Source organism: Chinchilla lanigera, unplaced genomic scaffold, assembly GCF_000276665.1.
Source record: "Chinchilla lanigera isolate Chin_1 unplaced genomic scaffold, ChiLan1.0 scaffold00042, whole genome shotgun sequence".
Lineage (NCBI taxonomy): Eukaryota > Metazoa > Chordata > Mammalia > Rodentia > Chinchillidae > Chinchilla > Chinchilla lanigera.
Window position 1 is genome coordinate 9129114 of NW_004955443.1, and position 26121 is coordinate 9155234.

Genomic DNA, 26121 nt, shown 5'->3' on the forward strand with positions numbered 1-26121 from the left:
AAAAAAAAAAAAAAAAAAAAAAAAAAAAAAAAAGAAAAGAAAAGAAAAGAAAAGGGATCTGGGGATCCTTTCTTGGGCGTACAATGGAGATATTCCATATTGACAGGGTAATAGCATAACCTGATACACCAGTCCTCAAAACTCAGCAAATGACACACTAGGTCTGTATAACATGCTACATCACAATTTTATCTCCCAAAAGCTAAACACTATATTCTACTCAGCAAGACATGTCTAGGTATAGAGTTTATAAGAAACTTACTTTGAAAGGTGAGAATAGTAAGGTGAACTTGAGCAAGGTGATGCCTGACTGCAATCCCAGCATTCTGGGAAGCCAAGGCAGGAGGACTGCAAGTTTGAGTCCAGCATGGGCAACTGAGTGTGACCCTGTCTCAAAATAAAATGGGGCTGGGAATGTAGCTCAGTGTGAAGGCCTTGGGTTCAATCTCTACATCACAAGAAAAAAAGTGGAATAGTACATATGATAAAGCAAGCTTAATACAATGGTTAAAAACTAAAATCTTGGAAAAATGTAAATGCTATGATCTAATCCTTTCAACTTTCCTGTTGGAAATTTTTCATAATAAAATGGGGGGGGAATTATATCTATTAGAAAGTCAATCTAGACTAATCAATATTTTTATAGCATTAAATATCGTTAAAATTCCTAAGAAATACATGATTAAACTAATGTACTTGAACCTCAGACAAATTAGTTTGGCTGTTCTTTGTGAACTGTCTGACTTCTAGGCCCATTTCCTCATCTCTAAAATAGAGTCAAGATATGATCAAACAATACAGTGAATGTTTAAATTAAAATTGTTACAGTAGGACAAATTACCACTACCCCCCTTCAAAATATTCCCCCTCCCTTCGAATATGCTTATCCCATTGTCCTTGCACTTTCCAAAGCAGTCTGGAAGGCCTCTTTCATGAATGTCTTCCTAAGGTGTGACCATAAATACGGGGAATGCTGCTGCATCCAAGTGAAAGGCACGCTTGTGTAGACAGGGTCTGTCCTCCTCCACCTAAGCACCAGCTCTGGCACCATACCACTACTGGTTCTTCCCCAAAGTCAAAATGACCATGAATATAAACATTTTTTTTTGTACCAGGAGTCGAACTCAGGACCTTGCACTTGCCAGGCTGGCGCTTGTGCCAATGACCTATATCCCTGGCCCAGGAATATAAGCATTTTGAATCAATTCCGGACACCGAGGTGGCCAGAACAGCACAACAAAAGACACTTATGAAAGAGAACTTCCAGAACTGCTTCATGAAACAGCAAGAATGATAGGATAAGTGTGCTCTAACAGAGGGGGAGTACTTTAGTGGGGATTAATGGCTTTTGTCTTTTACCATGATAAATTTTAAATACCGTATTTTTTCTAATCACACCTCATTCAGTACTACCCAGCTCAAAATGCTGTCATAGCATGAACTGAGTAATTCGTGTAGGCCAATGAGAATTGTGTCTGGTACATGGCAAACATTCATTAAGAGTCAGTTGATTTAACAATTTTTGGACCAACTCTGTGAATACAAGTAGAAATGATAAGCCCACTAACACTTCACACTCTTTAATGCATATACGTGTATAAAGGTAAGTGTAACTCAACTTACGCGTCTTTGCCCAAACTGATTCCCTTTCCCTTTTAATTGGGTGCACACTTGGAAACTGCCTTCTAGTCGGCTTTGGCAATCCTGCATCTTTCTGAACTCTCAGAGCTCATGTACAACATTGTGTGTGTGTGGTGGGGGGCTTAGGGGTGTGTAGGTGTGGGAATTTCCCCTGGTAATTGATCCCAGAGTGTTTGCACTGAGCTATATTCTCAGCCCCTTTTTATTTATCAAGATCTGAGGGTTTGTTCAGTGTTTTCTCACTGATGAAAATCAACTCCTCTGACAGCTCTCAGCACTCTCAGGTGAAAGCACATCCACGCCTCCACTGATTGGTGCAGGGCACTGATGCAGGGGCTCAGTGTCCTCCGTCCCTTTGGAAGCTATGGGTCTGCCTGTCCAGGTCACATCACAACACACTGCCAAAGGCTATCAGAATATTTAGGTGCAACAAAAAGCAATGGTCAAATTATCTGCCATCAGAAAATATGAGCGGAATTCCACTAGTGAATCTTAAAGCTTCATTTGACTCATTTTAGAGCAGCTGCTATTCTGCTCAGAACCCATCTGAGTGTCCAGCTGAGGGTCACCAGCCACACCTGGGGGTTGCAGCAATTTCTTTACAGATGCAGACATAAGCCTCTGGACCACACGATGCTTCCTCATAGTGGACGTGGAGCAGATATGAGTCTCTTTTAACATTAAACTCTCCAGTGTCTTGAAGTGGAAAAAATATTAAATACACTGCTCCACCGGCCTGATCTCTGTCCAGTTCAGAAAGATACTATCGTGATCCAAAAAATGAGTACGGACTCAGGTCAAAACTTTCCACTCCCATGAATGCTCACAATGTGCAGTACAAGACAACTTTCCACCTACCATAAATGCTTCATTCCTCTCCCTACCAGTTAAAAAGTATTTCAAAATTATAAATTTCCTGTCAGAACAAGTCAGACGAACTCAGGAAAAAAGTCACAACAAGGAAAAGGCTATCAATAGCACAAATAGGGGGGAAAGGGTGAAAAGGGAAACAGAAATAATCCCAGAAAATTTAAGGCTCAACGGCTCTATTGCATGTGCATGGGAGGGTGCAGAACCCCAACACTGGCTCACAGGGCAAGGCTGGGGAGGGAAAGAAACGAGCACACCAAGGCCAAAAGCCGGATACAAGTGATGCAGGGGTGTCAGGGTCACTGCTACGGGGCCCTGGGTTGGTCAATGAGCAGAGCACATCTGTAATCCCAGTACTTTCGGAAGCTGAAGCAGGAGGATCACGATTGAGCTCTGCAAGGGGAATCCAGTGAGATCCTATCTCAAAATAAATACAAAGGGGCTGAGAATATAGCTCAGTGCAAACACTCTGGGATCAATTACCAGGGGAAATTCCCACACCCACACACCCCCAAGCCCCCCACCACACACACACAATGTTGTACATGAGCTCTGAGTTCAGAAAGATGCAGGATTGCCAAAGCCGACTAGAAGGCAGTTTCCAAGTGTGCACCCAATTAAAAGGGCTCTGAGTGCAGACAGTGCGGCCCTCTAGGGGGAGAGGCACAGCACCGAGCACTAGTGTCTGTCCCTTCGGAATAAGCATTCTGAACAGGTGTAAGAAAACGAGAGAAGAGCAGCCCCGTTTTGGAAAATTAAGGAACCTGAGTACCCTTCACTGACTCTCTGAAGTTATCTTCAGCAATTACAGGGAGTCCAGAGAAGACGGTCCGTGTGGCACCTGAACAAACTCAAAAACGAAAGGCAGGCACCTGCCAGGAGCCCCAGCTTCCGACATATCATCCCACAAACAGCAAAGCTAACTCAGCTTCTGGACAGAAGACAGGAGGGAAAGCACAGTAAGGCCTAAGCCAAGCTCTCTAACCCTGTATCTAACTTGTCTGCAACACAACCCTACTTTAACGTAACATCTGCATTTCAAAGAACTTCCAGGTATTTTTACATAGTTTCAAAGACAAAAACAGAATGTCATTCCCAACTCTCCAGGGAGAAAGGTGAGGTGACAGAGACTGGTTCTCCGCGAGTCACGGAGCTCTGTGCCATTTCTGAGAAAAGCAACTGCGCCAACCATTTATGGTGCAGACAGACTCTCTTCTCATCTTTTTCAACCGGGCTAGGGATCTAGCTCAGTGGCACAGTGCCTGCCTGGCAAACGTGAGATCCTGAGTTTGATTCCCTGTACCCAAAAACAAAGAAAGAAAGTAACTTTACCTTCTTCAACCATAATCTTAACACTCCTAAATGTTCCTTATATGTGCAACAAATGGAAATGAAACATGAAGCCGGGTGCGGTGCCCCACGCCTGTAATCCCCACACTTGGAGGCTGAGACAGGAGGACGGCCATGAGTTTGAGGCCAGCCTGGGCTACACAGTGAGTTCAAGGCCAGCCTGAACTACATAGCAAGACCCTGACTAAATAAATAATAAATAACTGACAGAATAAAACACGAGGAAAAGTGCTTCAGTGCTTCAGAAAACCCTCGGGACTGTGCACACAGTGGGTGTCCTAGTAAAAAGTTTTAAGAGAAAAATGTGCCATACCTGCTTCACCTCTCCAACATGGACGTGTTCTTTTTGCTTCTCTTCATATAGACATCTCAGAAAAGAAATAATCAGTTCATTCTCCCGCTGCTCATTTCTTGGCCTCAATTTCTTTTAAAAATAAAATACAAGAAATGTTACGTATCTTTTTAATTGTCAACAAAATTGCTAAACCAGAGAGGCTCTGAGGTTCCATTCACTAACTACAGCGGCACCTTTTACTCGATCCTCTCACTAGGGGGCACCAACGATCCTAACAGGAAAGATGATTTTTTTAAAAAGGAAACTGGATTGATCTTTTTATCTAAAATAAAACTCTGATGTCAGACGAAAGCAGTGAAAACATTTAATGAACAGTTTTTAAAAACAAGAATTAAAATCTATATAAACACACAGAAGAAGGGAGCCATAAGGAGCACACATCTTATCAGCTCTCAAGGTCAGCAAACTGGAAAGGAGGAGAGGACGGGGCGCAGGCTGGGCTTTCACCTGTCCCATGTGTTCACCAGGAAGGACTCTGTGGAATGCCCGAGGCATGCACTTTGATACAAAATTTCACAGCTGGGTCTCCCTCTTGCTCTCTCTCTCTGTCCTCCTCCTCCCTCACCCACTTCCTCTCTTCTTTAAATCCTCTCTATGCCTTTTAATTTTTCACAGGGCAGTGGCAAAGCACTCTGGACTAGGAATCAAGACAAGTATGTTCTAGCTGCTGACCAAAACCAGGTCCCCCGTTAAGATGAGGATGTGCACAAATAAACTCCAGCTTCCAAATTTGCAGGATTTGAAATATCAAAGTCCATGTTTATAAGACCATCTAATTTAACACAGCATTCCGTGGGAATGTGAAGGAAACATAACAAACGACTCTGCAGACACACAAAGCATCTAGTCTACAAACTTCTGAAGTAACTAACCCACTGCCCCGGTCCTCCTCCCTCCTTAACTCTAAACTTGAGCCTGCCCTTTAACACAGGGGCCGGCTGCAGCAAGCTGGTCACTGTTCCAGGTGGCAAACCATCTTTCCTGGCCAGGTGAGGAACAGCGGTGTAACCCTTCATGTCACAAACAGTAAAAGGCAACCTTAACCAAACCCTCTGACCAGCCCTTCTCTTAAAGGACCATTTAAAAGTCATGTTTTTCCTGTTACTCAAGGAAAACACAGTTTACTATTAGGAGGGCATGTTCTCATTGAGGACTCCCTGCTCTTTCAAATGGTTTACAGGTTGAGCAGACTTTTTCAACCTAAATTCTAGGCCATGGATGCTGATGTCACAAAATTTCATGTCACAGGCAAAACAATTTTTTTTAGAGTGGATTTCCATTAGATCTTCAAAAAAGGAGAATCACATTTCAACTTAAGGGAGAGCTCAAGAAGGTAATGGGCATTCTGAGTCTGCAGGTCCACAATACCACAGCAGCTCTCGTTCACCCATTGCTGGTGGGAACAGAAAATCGTACAGCCACTGTGAAAACAATGCAAGAGCTTCTGGCTCTCACCACACAAGCCAGAAATCCCTGGCAGTCACCCAAATGAGCTGAAAACCCACGTGCACACATGACCCTGCACTTGGTCATTTACAACAGCTTTACCCATAACTGGCAAAACTGAGAAGCAATCAAGATGTTCTTCAACAGGTGAGTGGATAAACCAACTGTGGTATACCCACATATGCGATATTATTCAGCACTAAATAAAGTATGAAAAGACAAGAGGGAACCTTAAGTGCTTATTACTAAGTGAAAGAAGCCAACTTCAAAAAGCTGCATACTGTGTTTTCAACTAAACTGACTTCCTGGAAAAGGCAGAACTACAGAAATGGTAAAAAGATCAGTGGTTACCAGAGGCTAGAGGGAAGAAGGGATGAACAGGCAGAGCAGTCAAACTATTCTGCATGGTGGATACATAACATACTGTGTAGTTCCCAAGCTCCTACAAGGACCCTGAAGTCAACTGTGGACTGGTAAACATTACGTAGCAGGGGGCTGGGGATTTAGCTCAGCAGCAAAAGCGCCTGCCTGGCAAGCGCAAGGTCGTGAGTTCGGTTCCCAGTACCGGAGAAAAACCAAAAAAAAAAAAAAAACATTACGTAGCAGGTGTCCAAAAACATTACGTAGCAGGTGTCCATTACGTAGCAATGTCCAACATTACGTAGCAGCTCATCAAGTGTAACAAACGTACACTAATGTAAGAGGTTGTATTAGCAACTGGGGAAAGTGTGGAGGAAAGGGCAGTGGAAAGTTACAGGAGAACTCTACTTTCTGCCTAACTTTTCTGTAAACCTTAAACAACTGCTCAGAAGTAACAGGTGTAGCTCAGTGGCAGGAGTGCTTGCCTAGCATGCACAAGGCCCTGCGTTTTATCCCCAGCAAACAAACATTAACAGAACAACTGCTTTAAAAATGGAGCTTCTGCCAGAGCAGTACCTGCCTTCCTCTCCTGTTTGTTTTTAAACCTTGGAGGTACGTCCACAGGAATGTGTGTTTGCTCAACAATATTCTTCGTGATGTTTACTTCATCAAGTACGCATGCAAGACACGAAGGGTGCTAATACACTGTCCCTCAAAATACACATGGAAGAAACTATTCACCAAGGCAGCCAGTGAACTGACCGAGTACCATAGTTGGTACCCATTAAAAACTGAGGCCACAAACCAGAGTCTGTGCGCCAGAGCTCCTTATACAAGGGGAAGTCGCTAAAGGGGCACAACACCGTGGTGGCATAAGGTCAGGAAAGTTTTCCTCAAAATAATTCTGAAACATGATGAGAGTTTATACCCTAACTCACCTGGGTGACTTTGCCATCAACAGTGGTATATCTTTATTTCTTAAAGTTGACTTAGTTTTATAAGCATTTGTTTGTTAATCAGAGACAAATCAAAGGAAAATAATGGTAAATTAAGTTGTGCAACATCACTTTGTAGTCAAAAATGAACTGGTCTGTTCAAAATTACGTCAGAAGTCGGGATGGAGTTCACAGGGGTAGCCGTAAGGTGGATTCCTCACACTAGAGAGGCTCTGTTTCTTAACCTTGGTGCTGGGAACACAGGTATCCTAACCTCATAAGAATTTACTGAACTAGGCTCAGCATGGAGTGTATGTCGGTAATACCAGAACTCTGAGAGGCTGACGCAAGAGGATCAAAACTTCAAGCCCAAGCTGGGCAATGGGAAATGAGTGACTTAACCAGACCTTGACTCAAAAAAAAAAAAAAAAAAAAATTAAAACTTCAATTCCCGGTACTGAAAAAAGAAAAAAAAATTAAAAAATCACTGAACTTGATTTGTGTGCTTTTCTATAGGTATATTATAATTCAATTTTAAAAATTCCAGAACAACTGCCTTTCCAAGGGAACAAAACCAAGTTTGCTATGTTCATTAACCTTGTTTCCATAAGGGGTGCATCAAGAAGTGTAAAGGCAGCTGAAAAATAAATTTACAGCACTGACGATGACTATCAGAAAGCTGCAAGTCTATGACGTTCCCAGGAAGCTACTCAAAAAGACAGTGCTCACTTGTACACGACATTCTGGTATCTTTTTTTTTTTTTTTAAATTCTAACCATGTTGTACATAAGAATAACTTCTAAACCAGGGAACCAAGTTGATACACTGCCTTCAGAAAGTGAAGAAAAGGATCTTCTTAACCTATATCCTGTGAAGTCACGCTATTTAATGAATTACTAATGCCAACACAGTACAAATCTACTTGATTTATTTGCTCGAGATTTCACTAAATTATTCTCTGAAATACACTCATTCTGATTAGGAGAGTCAGACTTTAAATTTTTTTTTAAACTGGCCTCACTTCAGTTTGAAAGTGGTTCTATGTGCCAAGGACGACAGCATGGACTTGGCACCCAGGGCCAGCAGGAGTGCAGCGGGAGAGGAGAGCAAGACCCAGCAATGCCATCTCATACATGACGGACGCCCGGCCAGGCATGTGTGGGAATTACGCACTTCCAGTAACACACAAATGAAAAGGTGGTTCTGCAGTGTCACGAGTCTGCTTAGGAAAAGAGGGCTAACCAGGGCCACACCTCGGGCCACGTCCTTAAGGTGCCCAGGTCGGTGGTCACCTTCTCTGGCACGGTTCACAATTTCTTTTTCCCTATGGCTATGTGTCAGATTTATTTTTTTATTTTTTTTGCATTAAACATTCATCTACAAAAACACTGACTATGGTATGTTTTCATAACTTTTTAAGTGATCACATACCATTAATTTCCATAGCAATTACATTTGCCTTATAAGAATTTGCCTTAGGGGAGTTTTTCAGAAACAAATTACCCTCCAGGAAAGAATGCAAAGAAAAATATTTACCATTCTATTATAAGAGAACTCATAAAACAGCAAGCCATGTTTTCCTTTATGGCCTCTTTAAAATATGTGGCTTTCATTAGAAGATGCAGAAACAACTCCAGACATACTCATCAGCTACCTTATCTTTGACAACAGTGCCAAACACATTCACTGGAAGAAAGACATCCTCTTCAGTAAATGGTGCTGGAAAAACTCGCTCTGCACACACCGAAGATTAAAACTGGACCCATATCTTTCATCATGTACTAAATTAAACTCAAAATGGATCAAAGATCTGAATATTAAAACAGAAACATTAAGTCTGCTGGAAGACAGAACAAGTAAAACTCTTGAAGACACTGATGTAGGCAAAGACTTTATGAATAAAACCCCGATCACACAGGAACTATCCCAAAGGATCAACATCTGGGATCTCATCTGATTAAAAAGCTTTTCCACAGCAAAAGAAACCATCAGCAGAGTGAAGAGACAACCCAGTGTACAAAAAAATGTTTGCCAGCTGTTCCTCAAAGAATTACTACTGAGAACATATAAAGAACTCAAAAAAAAACCTCCCAAATGTAAAGACCCAATCCAAAAATGGGTATCTAAGATGAATACACACTTCTCAGATGAAGAAATACAAACAGCAAATAAATATATGAAAAAATGTTTAAAATCACTTGTCATTCAAGATATACAAATTAAAACAACACTGAGATTCCATCTCACTCCAGAAAGAATGGCTACTACCAAGAAAGCAACCAATAACAAATGCTAAAGGGGCTGTGGGGAATACGGAACTCCTCACTCTTGGTGGAAATCAGTGTGGAGATTCCTCAAAAAACTAGGCTTAGAGGTCCCATTTGACCCAGCTATTCTGCTTCTGGGTATCTTCCCAGAAGAATTAAAAACAGCATACCACAGCGATGTATGTGCACCCATGTTTATAGCAGCACAATTTGTAATAGCTAAATCCTGGAAACAACCCAAATGCCCATCAACGGGAATGGATAAAAAAGATGTGGTCTTTTTATACAATGGAGTACTACTCAGACATAAAGAAGCATACACTGGAGACATCTATAGGTAAACGGATGCAACTGATGACCATACTCATAAGTGAAATAAACCAGGTGCGTATGTGTAAACATCGTATTGTTTCCCTAGTATGAGAAGGTGGAAGACTAAATAAGATCCAAAATGTACAACAGATACTGTAAAATGGGAAGAAATTTCAAAAGGAAAGAGAAACTGGGATGATGTATATTAGTGAAGATAGTTATACTACTAATTTCTCTTAGTTCATTGAAAAGAAAGGTTTGTGCTAATATCATTTGAACAATTAAATGCTGATATCTGTACCTGAAGTAACTAATTTAAAGATAACAGTACGTAATGTATTAGCCATTGTTACTCTCCTATTGTCTTGTTTTGAAATTTTGTATTTTTTCCTCTTTAAAATTAAAAAAAATGTACCTTTCGAATGCATTAGCTTGCAGGGCTACCTGCAAAGAAACCGCTGTCCTGGCTTAGAAAGTATCTTAGGAAAGCCAAGCTTGGTCGTTGAGGGAATAATTCAGCAGGTCTATCAGCGACTCATTACTCGTCAGTACCACTAAAGATGGGTGTCCAGTGTGAATCACTCACTGAAGAGGCAACTTATGTCGGAGGACAAAGTGCTCAAAGCCAGTGAACGGTGTTACTTCTGTTTGCATCAGAAAAAAAATAAAACAGATGTCCAAAACAATACATTGAGCCCTAGGATATTAACTGCTTTTTTTTTTTAAAGCAAACTTTGTCATCAGCTCTGTTCTGAAGTTTCTTTGCCATGTGTGTTAAAGGTCTTAAAAGACCTCCATGGAAGAGAGAGACTCTGAGAATCCTAGCTATTAGGATTCCTCCTTGCACCACACCGGGGTGTGCCCAGCCCCAGCACCATGCTGCGAGCGGCAAGTTACACGGCGCTGACTGCCAGGGCAAACCCACAGCAGGGAAGGGCGTGCATCTCTCCGCCTGCCAGGAGGACGCTCCCCTCAGTCAGTCAACTGCTCCACACCACGTGGGATCGGCACCCAGCATGTCGGCTTCGACTGTAAATGCATGAACAGTCAGAAGCAACTTGGCCACTCCGGATCTCAAGTACAAATCCTGTTACCGTGTGCAAGAGGACCACCTTTAAGAAAACACAAAGCACTGAGTGCAGAGTTGGTTCAAAAAGTAAGAGAACATAAAATCAACGGTAAATTGTGAAAATTACCCGCGAGTCCAATGACAGTGAACCTTCCAGAGCACTCAGTGATAACACACAACCCACTGCGCCACGCGTGTCTTAGGTCTGCCACCACTGCTCATTCTATTTGTGAAATTTTTAAAAATCCTCCTATGCTTGCTTTCTACAAATATCTCCCAGCCCTACTACACTAGAACAAAGGAATGAAAGAAGTACTCTAACATGAGGCTAAAGACAAAAGGATAATCCTTTAATTTTTTACTCCAAAAGAAAACAGATCTTGGGGCTGTCGTTAGAGGTCTTCCCCAGTGAGGGGGCAGAGGGAACTACGAAGCTGCCAGCCTTGTTTTGTTTAGGCACTCCCTTATATGTAGAACCTGCTGGTCACCAGCACTCCATCCCTCAAAAACAGACAGATTTATTTTTTACTCTCATATGCTCAATTTCCTAGAGAAGTACCAGAAAACCACATAAAATTCCCCTTAACTAAAGCAGACATGAAATTTGTGATGATCTTATTAAAGATTCGTGATGAGCAGACGCCAGGCATGCCAGCACCCATGGCACGGTTCCCCCAGATACACAGAGCCTCAACACAAGCACCAGGGCTGGTTCGGAAGCCTAATGCAGAAAGTTGATGGACCTGTTCACGGTGGTGGTGGGTGCTTTTTTCTTTGTTTAATTTTGGTGTGTTACCGGACTCTTAAGTATGTAACATGATATAAAGTTATTTTCCAAACTGAAAGTTGAAAAAAAGTAAAAGAGGAAGGTGGAAGAACTGAGTTCATGCCTAGCCCCAAATGGATTCTGGTGTCTCATGTGACTCCCCCACTGCAAGCTGAAATCCCTAGCAAGAAGGGGCTGCTTCCTAGGGGGCAGAGGCTCCTGGGGGACAAAGGACAGCGTGTGCAGCACAGTCCAGGTCTTTTGTGTCCCAGCTGAGGTTATTTTCCCCTTTGTGGTTTCCTTGCTCTGGGTCTGACATATTTTCATGAGTAAGGCGCCTCTGCATTGCTCACTCTGATGATGAGAGCCGAGACCTGGCGGGAACGGGAACCCGCAGTGTTAACCTGTACAGCGACAGGGCCTCTGTGGGCTGTGACGTCGCTTTCTGCAGTGTGGGGGGAGGGAGCGCCCTCAGCTGCTGCCTTCCCTTTCCTGCTCAAAAGCACACACTGTGCACCGTACCTGCACCTCTTCAAAAATAGTCGCCTGCTCCTGATTAGTCAACGTCGTCAGGTGCTTTTGGAGTTCTAATTTGGTTTTGGAAGAGTTCATTCCTGTAAGAGAAGAGAAGAGAGATGTGAGCAAACTATTCACAAGTCCCGAGGTACTGTCAGCCTCCTCCACACTCAGTCCCTTCACCTCACCAGTGCACCCGGGCCGTCCCAGGACCTCTGGCCAATGGAGGTATCTTCACTGTTTATCTGAGCTGATGTGTGAAGTGGATATTATGCACTGAAACCCACCAGTTCGTGTGCTCCCTACAACGGCCTGGTAAGACAGGGTGCTGGGCCTCTGCCACAGCGAGGAACTGAGGCCCAGAGAGCTGGCAGAATTTCCAAAGCCCACCCACCTGGACGCCACCTCAGGTTTGCATGATTCCAAGTTATTTCCTCCCCATTAAGACCCTTGATACGATCAGAATGTTCTCAAAGAATGACAAATTCTCATGAATATTTATACGTGAACAAGAAAACTTTTTAAGGAGAAATAACTAGTGTTCACACAGTTTAAAAATTGACCCACATTATTCTCCTGTATGTTAGGCTCCCTTCACATAAAAATAATTCATGCAGCTAACAATTCTCCTTTCACCGTCATACGCTTATCAAATCTTAAGACCAATTCATTAATATTACAAAGAATTTTGAGGAAGGTTACAAAAATAAAATCCATCTGTAAACGGTGGTGCCCATCAGAATGTGATAATGAAGGAGCTCCATCTCCACATGGATATAGTTCAGGTCCTGTTTTGTCTTTTCTTGCTGTCTAGAGATAAATGTGACATAAGGCAAAGACTGAGAATGAAGGAATGTGCTGACCCAACTGCCGTGGGGGGAAGAACCTGCTGCTGGTTCCTCTTCGTCTGAGGGCAGCACCCTCCCACCACAGCCCTCCCGAGTGGGACCCCAAGCAGGGGCTGGGGCAGCTCAGGGCCCAAGAGCAGAGAGGACACACCTGCAGGGCTGGGGGTCACAACAGGGAGGAAACCCTGCCACGCCAAGGACTTGTCTGTAGGGACCTGGCAACTATATACCCTTTATTTTACAGCCAAATTTGCTGACGTCCAGAAGCTGGGCAACTGCCAAAGGTCAGAGGGCCCAGCAGCAGCCGGCCTGCCCCGCCACTGTTCTCCCTTCCCAGGCAGCGGCAGGCAGAGCAGTCCACACTGCAATAGACACTGCCACGCCAAGTCCTGCAGTGACATCCACTTCCAGAAGTCATTCTTCCCTCCCATTTTTTAACCAAAGATAAACCCTCAAAAAGGGCACCCTAAAAACAACCATCGTTTCTAAATGACTGAACTCTATTATCTCGTTTCATCCTCAAACAGTTGCTGACATAAGCCTACTTTTTTAATAATCCTCATGGAGAGATGAAAACACCAAGGTTCTGCAAAATCAAGTATTCTGTCCAAGGTCATCAACCAAACAAGCGACAAAGTGAGATCCTGAACCACATCAGCCATCAGACACCACTCTTGGACTTCACTGCCTCCCCTGACTCCCACAGCCAAGTCATCTGACACACAGGTGACTTCAATACAGAAGTGGATTCGGAGGTGGGTTAAGGTGCAGGAAGGTCAGGAAGGATAGCTGCGTTGGTCAGAGAGCAATACGCATACTCTCTCACCTGCTGGCAGCTCACAGAAAGCCAGGGAAGCAAGTACCAGGCTTTACTCCACCAACTACTAAAATACTGAAGCAAAATAATGTCTAAATTTTTGATTTACACATTACTCAATAATCATTAAAAAAAATCCTCCCCAAATACGAAGTCTCTGACACAGTCTAAACATCATATTTTGGAAAAACCACATTGTTTGGTGAAACAGTCAGAAGGAGAAAAAAAATCCTGACATCTAAGAAGAACAAAATTAAGCGTATATTTGGCCAAGTATAGAGGTGCACCAAGTAATCCTAGCACTATGGAAGAATGAGACAGGAGAGTTGAAACTTTGAGCTCAGCCTATGTAACTCAGCAGAACCCAGTTTCAAATTAAACATTTAAGAAAGAGCTAGAGATGTAGCCCAGTACAAAAGCCCTAGGTTTGGGGCTGGGGATTTAGTTCAGCGGCCAGCGCCTGCCTGGCAAGCGCAAGGTCATGAGTTCAATTTCCGGTACTAGAAAACAAACAAACAAACAAAAAAAGTCATAGGTTTAATCCTAAATCCCACCAAAATAAAGGTGAAAAAGAAAAGTAAACATTTGATAACTTCAGGTGAAATCATAAATGTACCTTTTCTTCATTTACCAGGTAGGAAGGATCATCCCACCAGACCCAGCCTGACGCACGACGTCTCAATTCCTCAGGTCCTTCCTGCCCCATTTCAAGGCTGATGACCACCCCCCGGGTCTCACCACCTTCATCATCACTCCTGCGTGCATGCTAAAGCCATCTCCTGACAGGGACCCATGTGATGCCAAAGGAGGGGCCTGGGGAGCAAGGAACTAATCAGCAAAGGTACCCAGAGTCGAGGGAATCCCCTTTTTCGGCGAGGCTGCTCACACTGCAAAGATCTTACTACATAGAGCTCTGGTGAACGACTTTGCTCTGAGAGCAAAAGAAAGCCTCACCTTAGATTGTTCTGGAGAAAGTGTAATTAATTTTATCAATCCCCCAAATGCTCCTCTAACCTTTACAAAAAGCAAAATACAATCTAAGTGGAACCAATAATTATCTAGTTGAACAGTTCAAGCACAGAACTGACTGCACCACCCGCTCCTTGGCTACACTGTGTCTGGCGTCATGGACACAGATGGTGTAGTTACTCTATTTCACTGACTCTGGGGAACAGCCTGATATGCGGTGGTTGAAAAAACAGTGTATAAGTCTCTCTTCTTGTGGCCACATCACCGGGCCCTCTGGTGCTCTTGGTCAGATGGTAACTTCCTGGTAGAACTATCCTTAGAGAGGATTTTAGTAAATCACTTCATCCTACTTATTAAGAACAATATAGCAGACAGCAGGGACTCCCAAACTGTCCTTAAAGTAATTAGCACATCCTTGACTGAGAATGCCTCTGATAATGTCCCACCTATATTTTTCGAAATACTTCTAGCTTCTGTCCTGTAGGTGACACAGCCCTTCCCAGACTTCTCCTGGGGCCATCTGAGGGCTGGTTTTCACACTGATTGAGCTTTCTCCTTTGGTTGACTTTTGTTATGGAAAAGATGAATTAAATGATTATTTCAAAAATTACAGCAGTAAAATCCCCAGCCTGAATAAACCTTTCAACTGTAATTTCCTGAAAGCTCAGCCAGATCAAAGAGAAATTTATCAAGTGGAACTCTGGATGCATTCCAGCTCTGCAGATCACCATCCACTTTATCTTCAAGGCCAAATTCATTCCTGGCTTCTTAATAAACTCTTAAGGGACATTTCTGTCATCATTTACCTTATCTTGACAACCACTAAGGAAAGGGTCCATGATCCTCTCAACTGTGACCCTAGTTAAAGCGGAACTTCTCTTTTTCCAAGACATATTTCATATATCAGCAAACAGAAACAACTTGAAAAGCAGTCTACAATATTAATCATGTTCATTTTAAAGAGCAATGTAATGCCACAAATGTACCTTCCTGGACCTTAAAATGTCAGCTGTTTTAAAAGGGACATCAGATACTACTCCACATCCACTGGGATGGCTATCACTCACTAAGAAAAAAAGAGGAGTGTCGGTGAAAAGATGGAGAAATAGGAAACGGCGTGTTGTATTGACAATGGGATGGTAAAACAGCATAACTGTTGTAGAATGATATGGCTGCTCTTATAAAATGAAACGTAATTTCCATTTGATCCAACAATGTCATGTCTGTGTATATACCCATAAGAAATAAAAGCAGAAACTTGGACATTCACAGCATTCATGTTATGTACAATTGCCAAAAGATGGAAATAACCCCAAAGTCCATCGATGGATGAATAGACAAACAAAATGTGGTATGTACATAATGGAATATTATTCTGCCTTTAAAAAGAAGGCCCAACACATGCCACAACATGACTGCACCTAGAAGACATTATGCTAAGTGCAATAAGCCAGAAACGAGAGGACAAATACTGTGACTTCAATTACACGGGCACCTAAAACAGTCCAATGCACAGAAACAGAAAGTAGGATGGTGGCTGCCAGGGACTGAGGTAAAATAGAAAAGGAAAGTTAATGTGCAACACATTACAATTTGGAAAGATCAGAAAGTTCTGGGGATGGATGGTAGTGGTGGTTACGTAACAGATAAACTGACTTAACACCACTAAGCCACATGTTTCAAGAAAAGTTAACATGAGAAGCTTATTGCACGTACATGGGAGGCTGAGGTGGGACCCTATCTCAAAGGTAAAAGAGGCTGGGGATGCAGCTTGGTGCTCCCTGGGTTCAGCCTTCAAGACCATGAAACATAAATAAACACTTAGAACTGTGAACTTTATATTATGTATGTTTTTACCACAATTAGTACTAAAGGGAAATCAGATCTAAATGTCAGTGTGGTTTTTCATTGCACTTGTAGCATATAATACGTATCCTGTTTTCTTTCTACAATAACATGGGTGGTTTAAATCAGGTGATACTATGAAAACCTCATTTAGAAAGTTTTAAAATCCTCCTATAAATGAGAAAAAAATGCAAAATCAAGAAAAAAGAGGCACAAATCTTCTCCAATTCCCCCTGAGGAGCATCAAAACAGTGGACGGTGACCCCTTACCTCTCCCTGACCTCCATCCCCGCCATCCCATGATAAGAAGGCCCTGCCCAGGAGGGACCTCCTCCACTCCATTACGACCAGTCTGGCCCCTTGGGCTCAGAATTTGCTAAAAGACCAGACTTAGCAGGCATCTTCGGGTCTTCCCCCAGCATGGCCTCATTCTGCAAAGACACACTACTGGGCTAACAGCAAGGCTTTCCCACCGGGAATCAGTTCCTGGACTCCTTAGACACTAGCTTATTCCTGGAAGTCTCTAATCCTTAATAGATGTAAACTATGCAAAATAAGTCGTCCCTTTCACTCCTACCTGAGAGGAAGACTGAAGGGATAATAACAAATGTAAAAGAAACCATTTAGCACAGTGCTTGGCATCGCAAGGTGTTCAATAAATGTTCTCAGCAAGCTATAGCATTTTATTATGGTTTCTCCCTAAGACACATTTCTAGAGATCATGCTCAGTACATCACCATGTCCTTTACTGTCGCCCATTCACTCCTCACCTGCAACTGACTTCTGCCCGCCTCTCCATTAAAACTGTGCTGGCAGAGGTTACCCATGGCCTTCTGATGGAAAGCCCTAGTGGCAGTTCTCCAGGTCTTCTCTTACAGTATCTCCCTGCAGTGGCCACAACTTTGACACATGTTATGGGCTGGGGATTTAGCTCAGCGGCACAGCGCCTGCCTGGCAAGCACAAGGTCATGAGTTCAATTCCCGGTACTGGAAAAAAAAAAAATACAAAACCCACAACATTCTAGAGTGCTAAACTTCGGGGCTGGGCATTTAGCTTAGCGGCACAGTGCCTGCCTGGCAAGTGGAAGGTTGTGAGTTCAATTCCTGGTACTGGGGAAAAAACACCAAAAAACAAAGAAATGACGACACATGTTATGTTAATATTTTGGTGAGCTCTACTTCTATGACTCCTCTACTACTCTGACAGTACCCAGAAAGGCCACGGCAGCAGAGAACACAGGATCTTCTCAGCACCCAGAAGAATATCTGACAGGCAGAAGGCAACCACTGTGTGGTCAGAGCTCAGCTATGACCTGTGTGTGTCTCATAGGATCCTAGGTCAGCGAGAAGCCTGCAGCAAACGCTACCACTTCATCAGGTTTTCTGGAGCCTTCAACTCCACCATGTCACAGCTGATGGCGCCCCACTCACCCTCTATCCTCTCGCAGAGCTTATGCAGACCCTGCAAGGGGCAGGCCTCACACAGCTGGGCTGGTGCCTTCGCCGTCTGCTGCACCGCCGCCACCGTGAAGGCCTGCTTCAGGGTCATCATGATTTCATCAACCTAATGGAAGAGAAGAGAAATTATAGTGAGCAACAAGGCAATTTCAGATCAGTGGGCTGAAATGTCAGGAAATATGTGTTAGAGACATAATATTGTAAGGTTTTTCTGGAGAATTCTTCATAGTTAGCAAATAATGATAGTAACTGCTAGTCTGAGAAATACTACCTGGAGGCGTAAAGCTCTTGAAGCAGATAAGACAAAAAGGAAAAACATAATAAAATATAAAATAAAATATAAAAATATAAAATAAAATATAAAATAAAATAAAATATAAAATAAAAACCAAGTAAAAAGCAAACTCCTTTGATTAAAAGTCCAAAACTATTTTTAAAAACTAAAGACCAGAAGGTGAAAGTAATCATATTTTTCAAAAATAATGAAAACTGAAATCCAACTAAATCTCAGATGTGTATATACTAACGGGCTATCAGTTACTGAGTGAGGAATTAGATAATGATACATCAAGGTGGTCATGTAGTTTTGCAGAAGGCAGAAAAACCAGTGAGACTGAATTCCTTGTCCATAGGGTGTCCAGGTAAGAAGGGCTTCTCCTCTCTCACCAGAGCTTCATTTGCACACTGGAACACATAGCAGACGAAATGAAAGCCGCCACCGCCCGAAGACTCCCGGCAGATAAACCCAAAGTGGTCCACGTGTCGGATGCCCTGTGGAAGGTGAGGAAGGGAGAAAGGCAGGGTGAGTTGCGCCCAGCACAGGCGTCACCAGAAGTGTGACTTAGGACCCACACAGCACAGTTTAAAGGAGAACTAGAAAATTACTACATCCTCAGATATTTTTAAAGTTTTAAAAAGACCTCTCAGATATGAAGACTAACATTATTCTACTGGGACGTTACTTAGATTACCTCAAGAGGACTAAGGTTTGAAAATTCAAGTTTTAATGCTTATTTCAGTACTAAAAGAAAACAGAGAAGGGTGACAGAAAAAAATAGTAGTTTTCCTTGGCATTAAAGAATTTAAAACTATGTGAAAGATCAAAAACAGACCAGAGACAAATGAAGAAATACATCTGTACATACATGAGCAAACATGCATGGACACATACAAACTCAGACACACAAAGCCTAAAAAAATATTTAAAACATATTTGTCCTCTTAAAGCAAGAAACAGTTAAATACTGAAGTAGAATGCTATGGACAGTGAGTAAAAAATTACAAATATACAAAGCAGAGATACTTTTAAACACAAGACACAAGGCCAAGGCTCTGCCATAGTTTCCTAAGAGCTCTTTTGCATAAACATAAAGTTGTTTGGGAAGCATCAGCTAACAGAAGCAGCCACAGTAGAGGTAAAACATCTCCTAAAACACTAACATGCTGAGGTCTTCCAAAAGCACCATCATGAGAGTTGACAGCTGAAAGTTTGGGTAATCGCATAAACTTGCAAACTGCACTAGTCAGGAAACAATAACAATCACATTACAAAAACAAATATTTAAAACACTAATATTTCAAAACACATAGAAGAAAATCAGGCCAACATTCCATAGATAATGCATTTCCAGGCCAAACATTTCCAATAAATAATCACTGACATATTTTGGCATCTCAATCAACGTTTCTCTATAGCAAATTAAGCATATGCTAGAGTATACTGCTTAAGGAGAAATATGATTTAGGAAAATGTCTTATTTCAAAATGGCTCCCTATTGCATCTAAAAAAACATTACTTTTTTTCAAATTTTGAAAGAAAAATCCCTTTTTGAACACTTGAGTAAATCGCATAATAGATCAACACACACCAAGATTTTTTACTATCTTATTAATTATGGAAATAAAGTTATAGTTTAAAAAACAGCCAAACATAGCTTTAAGTGATCTCATTTGATAGCACAATCCTAAGTAAGACTTTTATAGCTCAGCTGGCAGATTCCTGCAAAATCCCTCTGTGAAACTATCTGGTAGATTCTCAAAATAGAGATTTTCAAATAGGCACGGCATTCTGGGTAAAGTATTCCTCAAAGATAAACACTAATATATTTTAAGGGAAAAGTAATGAGGATTCACACTAAAAAAAGTTACGAATTTTTGTAAAGTAGAAATTAGCCACGCGCAATGGCACAGGTCCATAATTCCAACTACCGAGGAGGCTAAATTCGAGGTCAGACTGGGCAACTTAGTGAGATCCTGTCTCAAAATAAAATAAAAAGAGCTGGAGATGTAGCTGAGGGCACAGAGCTTTCCTAGCGTACCTGAGGCTCTGGGTTCAATCTCCAGAACTGGAAAGATAAAATGTATTACATGATCTGGAAACACTACCGCAGGTAACTGAAAAAAGAAAAGTAGATGTATTTTTCCACTATGTTGCTAAGAACAAAATTTGCCTTATATTAAAGGAAAGTAAAATTAAGACCACAAATCAAGTACTTAGAAAACACTTGCTGTACCATACTTTTAACATTTCTGTTATATAACAGATAGTAACAGAATTATTTTTAAAAATTCAATTGCAATTGAAACAATAACCAGTTTCCATTTACCTGAGAGCAAAAGGATATCTCCTTAAAATTTTTCTCCAACGCTACTTTTTTGGTGTCAGGACTGATGAGGTAAACTTCAGATTGGCCGATCTTAAAAGATAAACAAAGAAACTAGTTTCTCATGAAAGTTCAATTCAAGTTTACTATACAAACTTTCTCATGTCATGACGTATGTAAATACAGAGGAAAGGGGACAGGCTCTCACAAAAGTATGTTTCTTTGTACAAACATGTCCAGGCTTAGATGTGAGGTGACACCAGACAACCACCCCACACTCTCCTGCACAGAACTGCAGCCTTTTCAGAGCAGAAAGGACCAAATACCCAAAAGCTAGCAATAAACCTCAGAACCCACACACTTTATAAGCAATCGAGCACAGTACCTAAGTGACTAACCCAGAAAACATGTTTGTCTTTAAAATTTTCAAAACACTTTCTAATTATTTTTTAAACTACTGCCAAAATAACCTACCATTTGAGGGGTACACACTACGTGCTGGGCAGTCACATACACTGCTACTTACCTAACCTTACAGTTAGAACGTGAGCACGAAGCACTGTGTCTTTCTGTCTAGGGACGCTGGAACAGACAGCTGCTACAGCAGAAGGCTGTGTCCGACACCCTCTAGCTAATTGTGCACAGCTGGCTGCCACATCACATAGCAGAGGCTGCCTGCCTGGGTACTGCATCTCCACATCTTTTTAAAAACAAACATGTTCTGGTTCCTGTGTGCATTGCCTTCTATTATTTCAGCTTCTGCTGGGGGCCAAGCAGTCAGCGGTCACATCACGTCCCAAGGCTGTCCCTGTCACTCACAGGCCCTTCTGATTTAAACTCTTTTCACCTTGATGTGGAATACCAATTGGATACACAAGCTTGCTGTATGAAGACTGGCATGCAGATCAGCTATGCTCTCAATGAGGAGGCCCAGCAAACACTACCCCCCGTGTCTGCGGCATGGGTTTTACACGAAGAAAAGCTTTTGCTCATTATTTCTACACTACATTCCTGTCAGTTGTGACTGACCGAAGGCTTTTTCTCTTCTCCCATGGAAATCAAGTACGATAAAAACGGACATTTTTAACACATAACATCTTTCTAGATTAGCCTAGACTGTACATCTCTCTAGAGGAGGGACAACTTAGTGATCCCCTTATTTGAAAACAATGAATAAATCTCTACTTTGGCTATTTTTTATCTCCCTAGAGGTCCACGTTTTACCTACAAAATGAAGATAATCCTTATTTGTTTTTAAAAAGAATCACTGAAACTTTCTTAGCTGAGAAACCCCAAAGTATTCTTCTTTGGTGTAGCTGGGCTGCAGAGAACAAATCAGAATTTAAAGTTGGGCAGGGCCCAAGAACCTCTCTCATCCAATCACTTCATGCCATGGGCTTAATGGTATGAGCGTCGCATCTGCCCACTTCTCCCCATCCTCACTGCCTTCACATTCTCCATTCCCCACCTCCCACCTGGACCGCTGTGACAGCTTCCTGACCTTTTCCCACTGTTTCTCCCCCAAGTTCAGCCCTGCTCTGTGGCCAAAGCCATGTCACACAGTGTTTGAAACCTTTCGGTGATCACCCGCTGCTTTTACAATACAAAATATGTTTCCGAGTAAAGCCTGCCCTGCCCCATCCCTACCCACCATCCTCTACTTTAAGTACCATGCTGAGCCTCCTGCAACATGCCAGGCCAGCTCTGGCACAGTGATGATGTCAGGCACAAATCTATACCTTCAAAAGCCTAGCTTCTTGCGGGGATACAGGACACCAAACACTTGTTTATGTATAATTATGTCAGGTGGTGATAAGCACCATGGAGAAAAGTCAAACCAAGTGGGAGTCTGCTACTGGCCTCACTGACAGGTTATCTCTCCATGTAGTGTTAACATTCCAGCAGAGACCTATAAGCAGTTAAGAGGCAAGACCTGGGACAACCGAGAGAAGCCTGCCAAGCGAAGAAAGCAAGAACATCGACTTCAGGAGACCCTCCAGTCTGAGCTCCATCCCACCCTTCACAACTCTGCACCTGCTGCTCGCCAAGCCCAAGTTCCTGCCATGTGGCAGGGAGCCACCTGGGCAGCTCTGCTCAGTGAGAACCCCTTCCCCAAAGATGCTACTCCTGAGTCCCCACACGTTCTACTGTCCTTCCCAGCTTTCACAACTGTAATCAGTCATTACTTGTGCAGTCACTTGCCTGTTCCCCTCCCTAGAACCTACAGCCCCTGCGGGCAGAGCCCATGCCCGTCTTGCTCACAGCTCTACTCTAGCACATAGTAAGGGACCTGTATGTGGCAGTCACACAGTAATGTACTCATAAATAAATGCACTGAGCAGCTTTCTCAGTGATGCCACAAAAACAGAGAGGGTCACAGATTGGAGCGTAACTGATGCCAGTGTAGCATTCTTTTCTGTTTACTAGATCCATGATTAAAAAGGGGGAAATCAGCCCTATTTACCCCCTGACAACTACCTGGATTTAACACCTGGATCCATCCACCCAGATTAACTTTAGTGGCCAACTGCCCTACTCTTTGCTACTTCACTGCGTTGGGTTAAGCATAAAAATGATATATTACATTTCAGGCACTTTTGCTCACTGCAGAGTCAGCATCAAGCCAAAGAGGCAGGGGGAGATCAAGGAGAAACCAGCTCCCTGCTGGGAGAGCTGTGGTCCCACCAACTGCAGCGGGGAAGGGACGGGTGGGCAGGCCCAACCGCAACAGCCCAGATCCCCGTGAAATCCAGGACCCGCAAGGACAGGACGGTTGCCCTGTACACGCCTTTTCCTGCAATTCACTGTCGGCTCAACAAAACTATTTCTAGAACAAGAACAACAAAACGCAAGCAACTGGCTAAATTAGTACTTTACACCGAGTGTAAATTTCAAGTAAAAGGCTATCCACTAGCTAATAAAGGGCAAATGCTTCATAAACTAGTAAACAGCAAAGAGATTATTTTCCATCTAAGGATTTTGTTGAAATACATTGCCTGAAGTTATTGTACATTGTTAAAAATTTCTCTTCAGGCCTCTTTTCTATACTGCAGCTATTCTTTCCACATTGGAAATGTGTTTATAACCATAAGATGTGGAAGGGAGAGTATAAACCTATACAAGGATAAGGGGTGAGTCCCCTATTTCCCTCTAATGATTTTCAAGGCTAACATAAGGATTTTACCCTGAAAAAAAATTACCGATATAAAAATATATGGTTTCAGGCATGAACTCAAAGGCATTTACTAAAAATGTGCTCAATAGAGCAGATTTTCTCTTGAACATGTATCTCAGACTGCAGAGGAAGGCAGAGCTGGGTAATATTTTACCGTGAAGAGCATAGTTCGATTTTCCTCAATGTCCGTAGGCTGCACGATATGGTGTCCACTGATCAAGTGGTTCTCGATGTCGTTCTCCTCGAAGGAGCTGAAGAGGCTGCAGCTGCGCAGGCCGCCGTCCTGGAACTCCCTGCGGTAGGCCAGCGAGCGCAGGCCGGGTTGGGACTGGGACTTGCGCATGGGCCTGCGCCTGGAGGCTCCGGGTGAAGGGACCCGGTCGGCGTCCGCGGCGGGCTCTGGACCCTGCGAGGACGTCTCCCCGTCGGCCCGCAGGCTGCAGCTGATGTGGTTGAACTTCTCGATGCACTCGTCGATCAGGGCCGGAGGGGCCTTCTTGTGCGCCACCGTCACTCGGCCACAGAAGAGGACCTCGAACTTCTTGGCGAAGGTGTCGTCAAACTCCGACGGGCAGCGCAGCTCCTCCTGGCGGGCGATCTTCCCGGCCTGGCGGATGGAGCTGATGATCTCAGGCACCTGCGGAGAAGCAGCGGTGTTACTGGGTTCCCGAGACCCGACCCCTACTCTCTCTACCGAGCCCGGGACACCTTCCGCGGAGGAATACCTGCAGCCTTCGTAGTGCAGCAGCGGAAGTTTCTAATGTAAACATCACGATTAACAGACGACTATACCACCAGGTCTGTCATCCCTTCTACTACACCCCTGTAGTTCACGACCGACCGGCTGGGTTCACCAAGGCATCGACATAGAGATGAACCCACACTGCACGGTTTAGATGAGGAGCAGCCAGACACGCGGTTTACTATTCACAGGCGAGAACAAGGCGGGCGTGAATTTGATCTTTAACATGCAAGGCCTGTCTTTATGATCTGGTGCCTATACTAGTGCGTTTCCCTACCTAAGAGAAATTCAACTGATGGTCTGAACTTCTACTTAACATCACAGAGGAAAAGCACTGCAGGTGCCTTTTCAATTCAAGTTACAGATCAGTGTGCAGCATAGCAATGGGAGGTGGTTTTAGATTTTAAAGTATGAGTGCTTTCTGGGTCCATAACAAAACTCCCAAAAGCCAAAGACTCCAAAGACCTTTCTCTGTTATTAAATACTAAGCACACCATACAGATAATCCTCCTGAGCCAGGTACAACACATACTTGTAATCCAAGCTACTCATGAGGCTGAGCCAGGAGGACTGCCAGTTCAAAGCCAGCCTGAGCAACTTAGTAAACACTGTTTTAAAAAAAAAAAAATGTTTTTTAAGAAGAAAACAATCTTTCTGCCATAAAGATTAGGATATAACCTCTCAAAGTATTTTATACAAAGAATCAAAGTAGCTGGAGGGATAATTTTTTAGAAATGATTTCTGAAGCATAAGACCAAATAATAGTTACAAATTACAAGCGAGACATAGTGGTGAACGCCTGTAATGCCAGAACTTGGGAGGCTGAGGCAGGAGGACTGCTGTGAGTTTGAGGTCAGCCTGGGCTACACAACACGATTCTGTCTCAAAAAGTCAAAATTTCAACAGATGACAAGCACTATGTCCACTGAGTACTGCCTGTGCTACAGCTCATGACTGCATTGCCAAATCACTACACATCATGTGGAGGCCCCAAACTGTTATTAAATAAAGAAAACAGGACAGAGGAAAGAGCACTGCAGAAATCTAGCTCTCCTTCCCACCTCTGCCAGTGATGCACTACAGCACCTTGGCAAAAACTGGGCCAGGCACGGTGGCCCACGCCTATAGCCCCAGCACCTGGGAGGCGGATGCAAAAGGATCACCACAAGTTCAAAGCCAGCTTTGACTACATAGCAAGACCCTGTCTCAAAAAACAAAACAAAGAAAACCCCAAAAAGCTAGTTTCTCTTTGTGAGTGGTGCTTGTAAGATTATAAGCATTCTAAGATTTCTTTCCCCACGTAAAACTGTTTCTGTGTAGTACAGAATGATAATTTTTCAAATGCACATAAAGAACTGCCACATTTTTTAGAAAAGATTACTTTATCAGGAGTCACATGAATTTCCCAATTAACCCTACTCTCTAAGCAGAACAATCAAAGTTTATTCAGTCCTTAAAAACTTGTTAAAATACTTATTTTTTTATGTGCTGTGTCTTCCACTGCATCTGAAGTAAGCAGTGGTGTCTCTCATTATACATCAAAAAGTGGACAGAAAATGTATGAATTTATAGCAACTCAGCAGTAAATGGAACAAGCACAAAGTAGAACATCTGACTGTCCCCTTACTTAGCTGGATCAGAAGCAGCTGAAGAACACATCACACCCTGGTCAGAGCGGAGGCTGAGGTAGTTCCAGAACTTTAGACAGAATCAAAAACAGACACACTCAGGGGCTGGGGATTTAGCTCAGCGGCACAGCGCCTGCCTGGCAAGCGCA

At 43.0% G+C, this 26121-nt stretch overlaps 1 protein-coding gene across 1 annotated transcript in view; it reads right to left on the reverse strand.

The window, feature by feature from the left end:
* Positions 1-26121, reverse strand: part of Tbc1d1 (TBC1 (tre-2/USP6, BUB2, cdc16) domain family, member 1) — a gene marked incomplete in the record, with an annotated part of 225306 nt that overhangs the window by 83802 nt on the left and 115383 nt on the right. The window contains 6 exon segments of the mRNA XM_013518063.1: positions 4175-4285; positions 11894-11985; positions 17798-17930; positions 18491-18595; positions 20431-20520; positions 23757-24239. Of these exon segments, the coding sequence (XP_013373517.1) occupies positions 4175-4285; positions 11894-11985; positions 17798-17930; positions 18491-18595; positions 20431-20520; positions 23757-24239 (1014 nt within the window).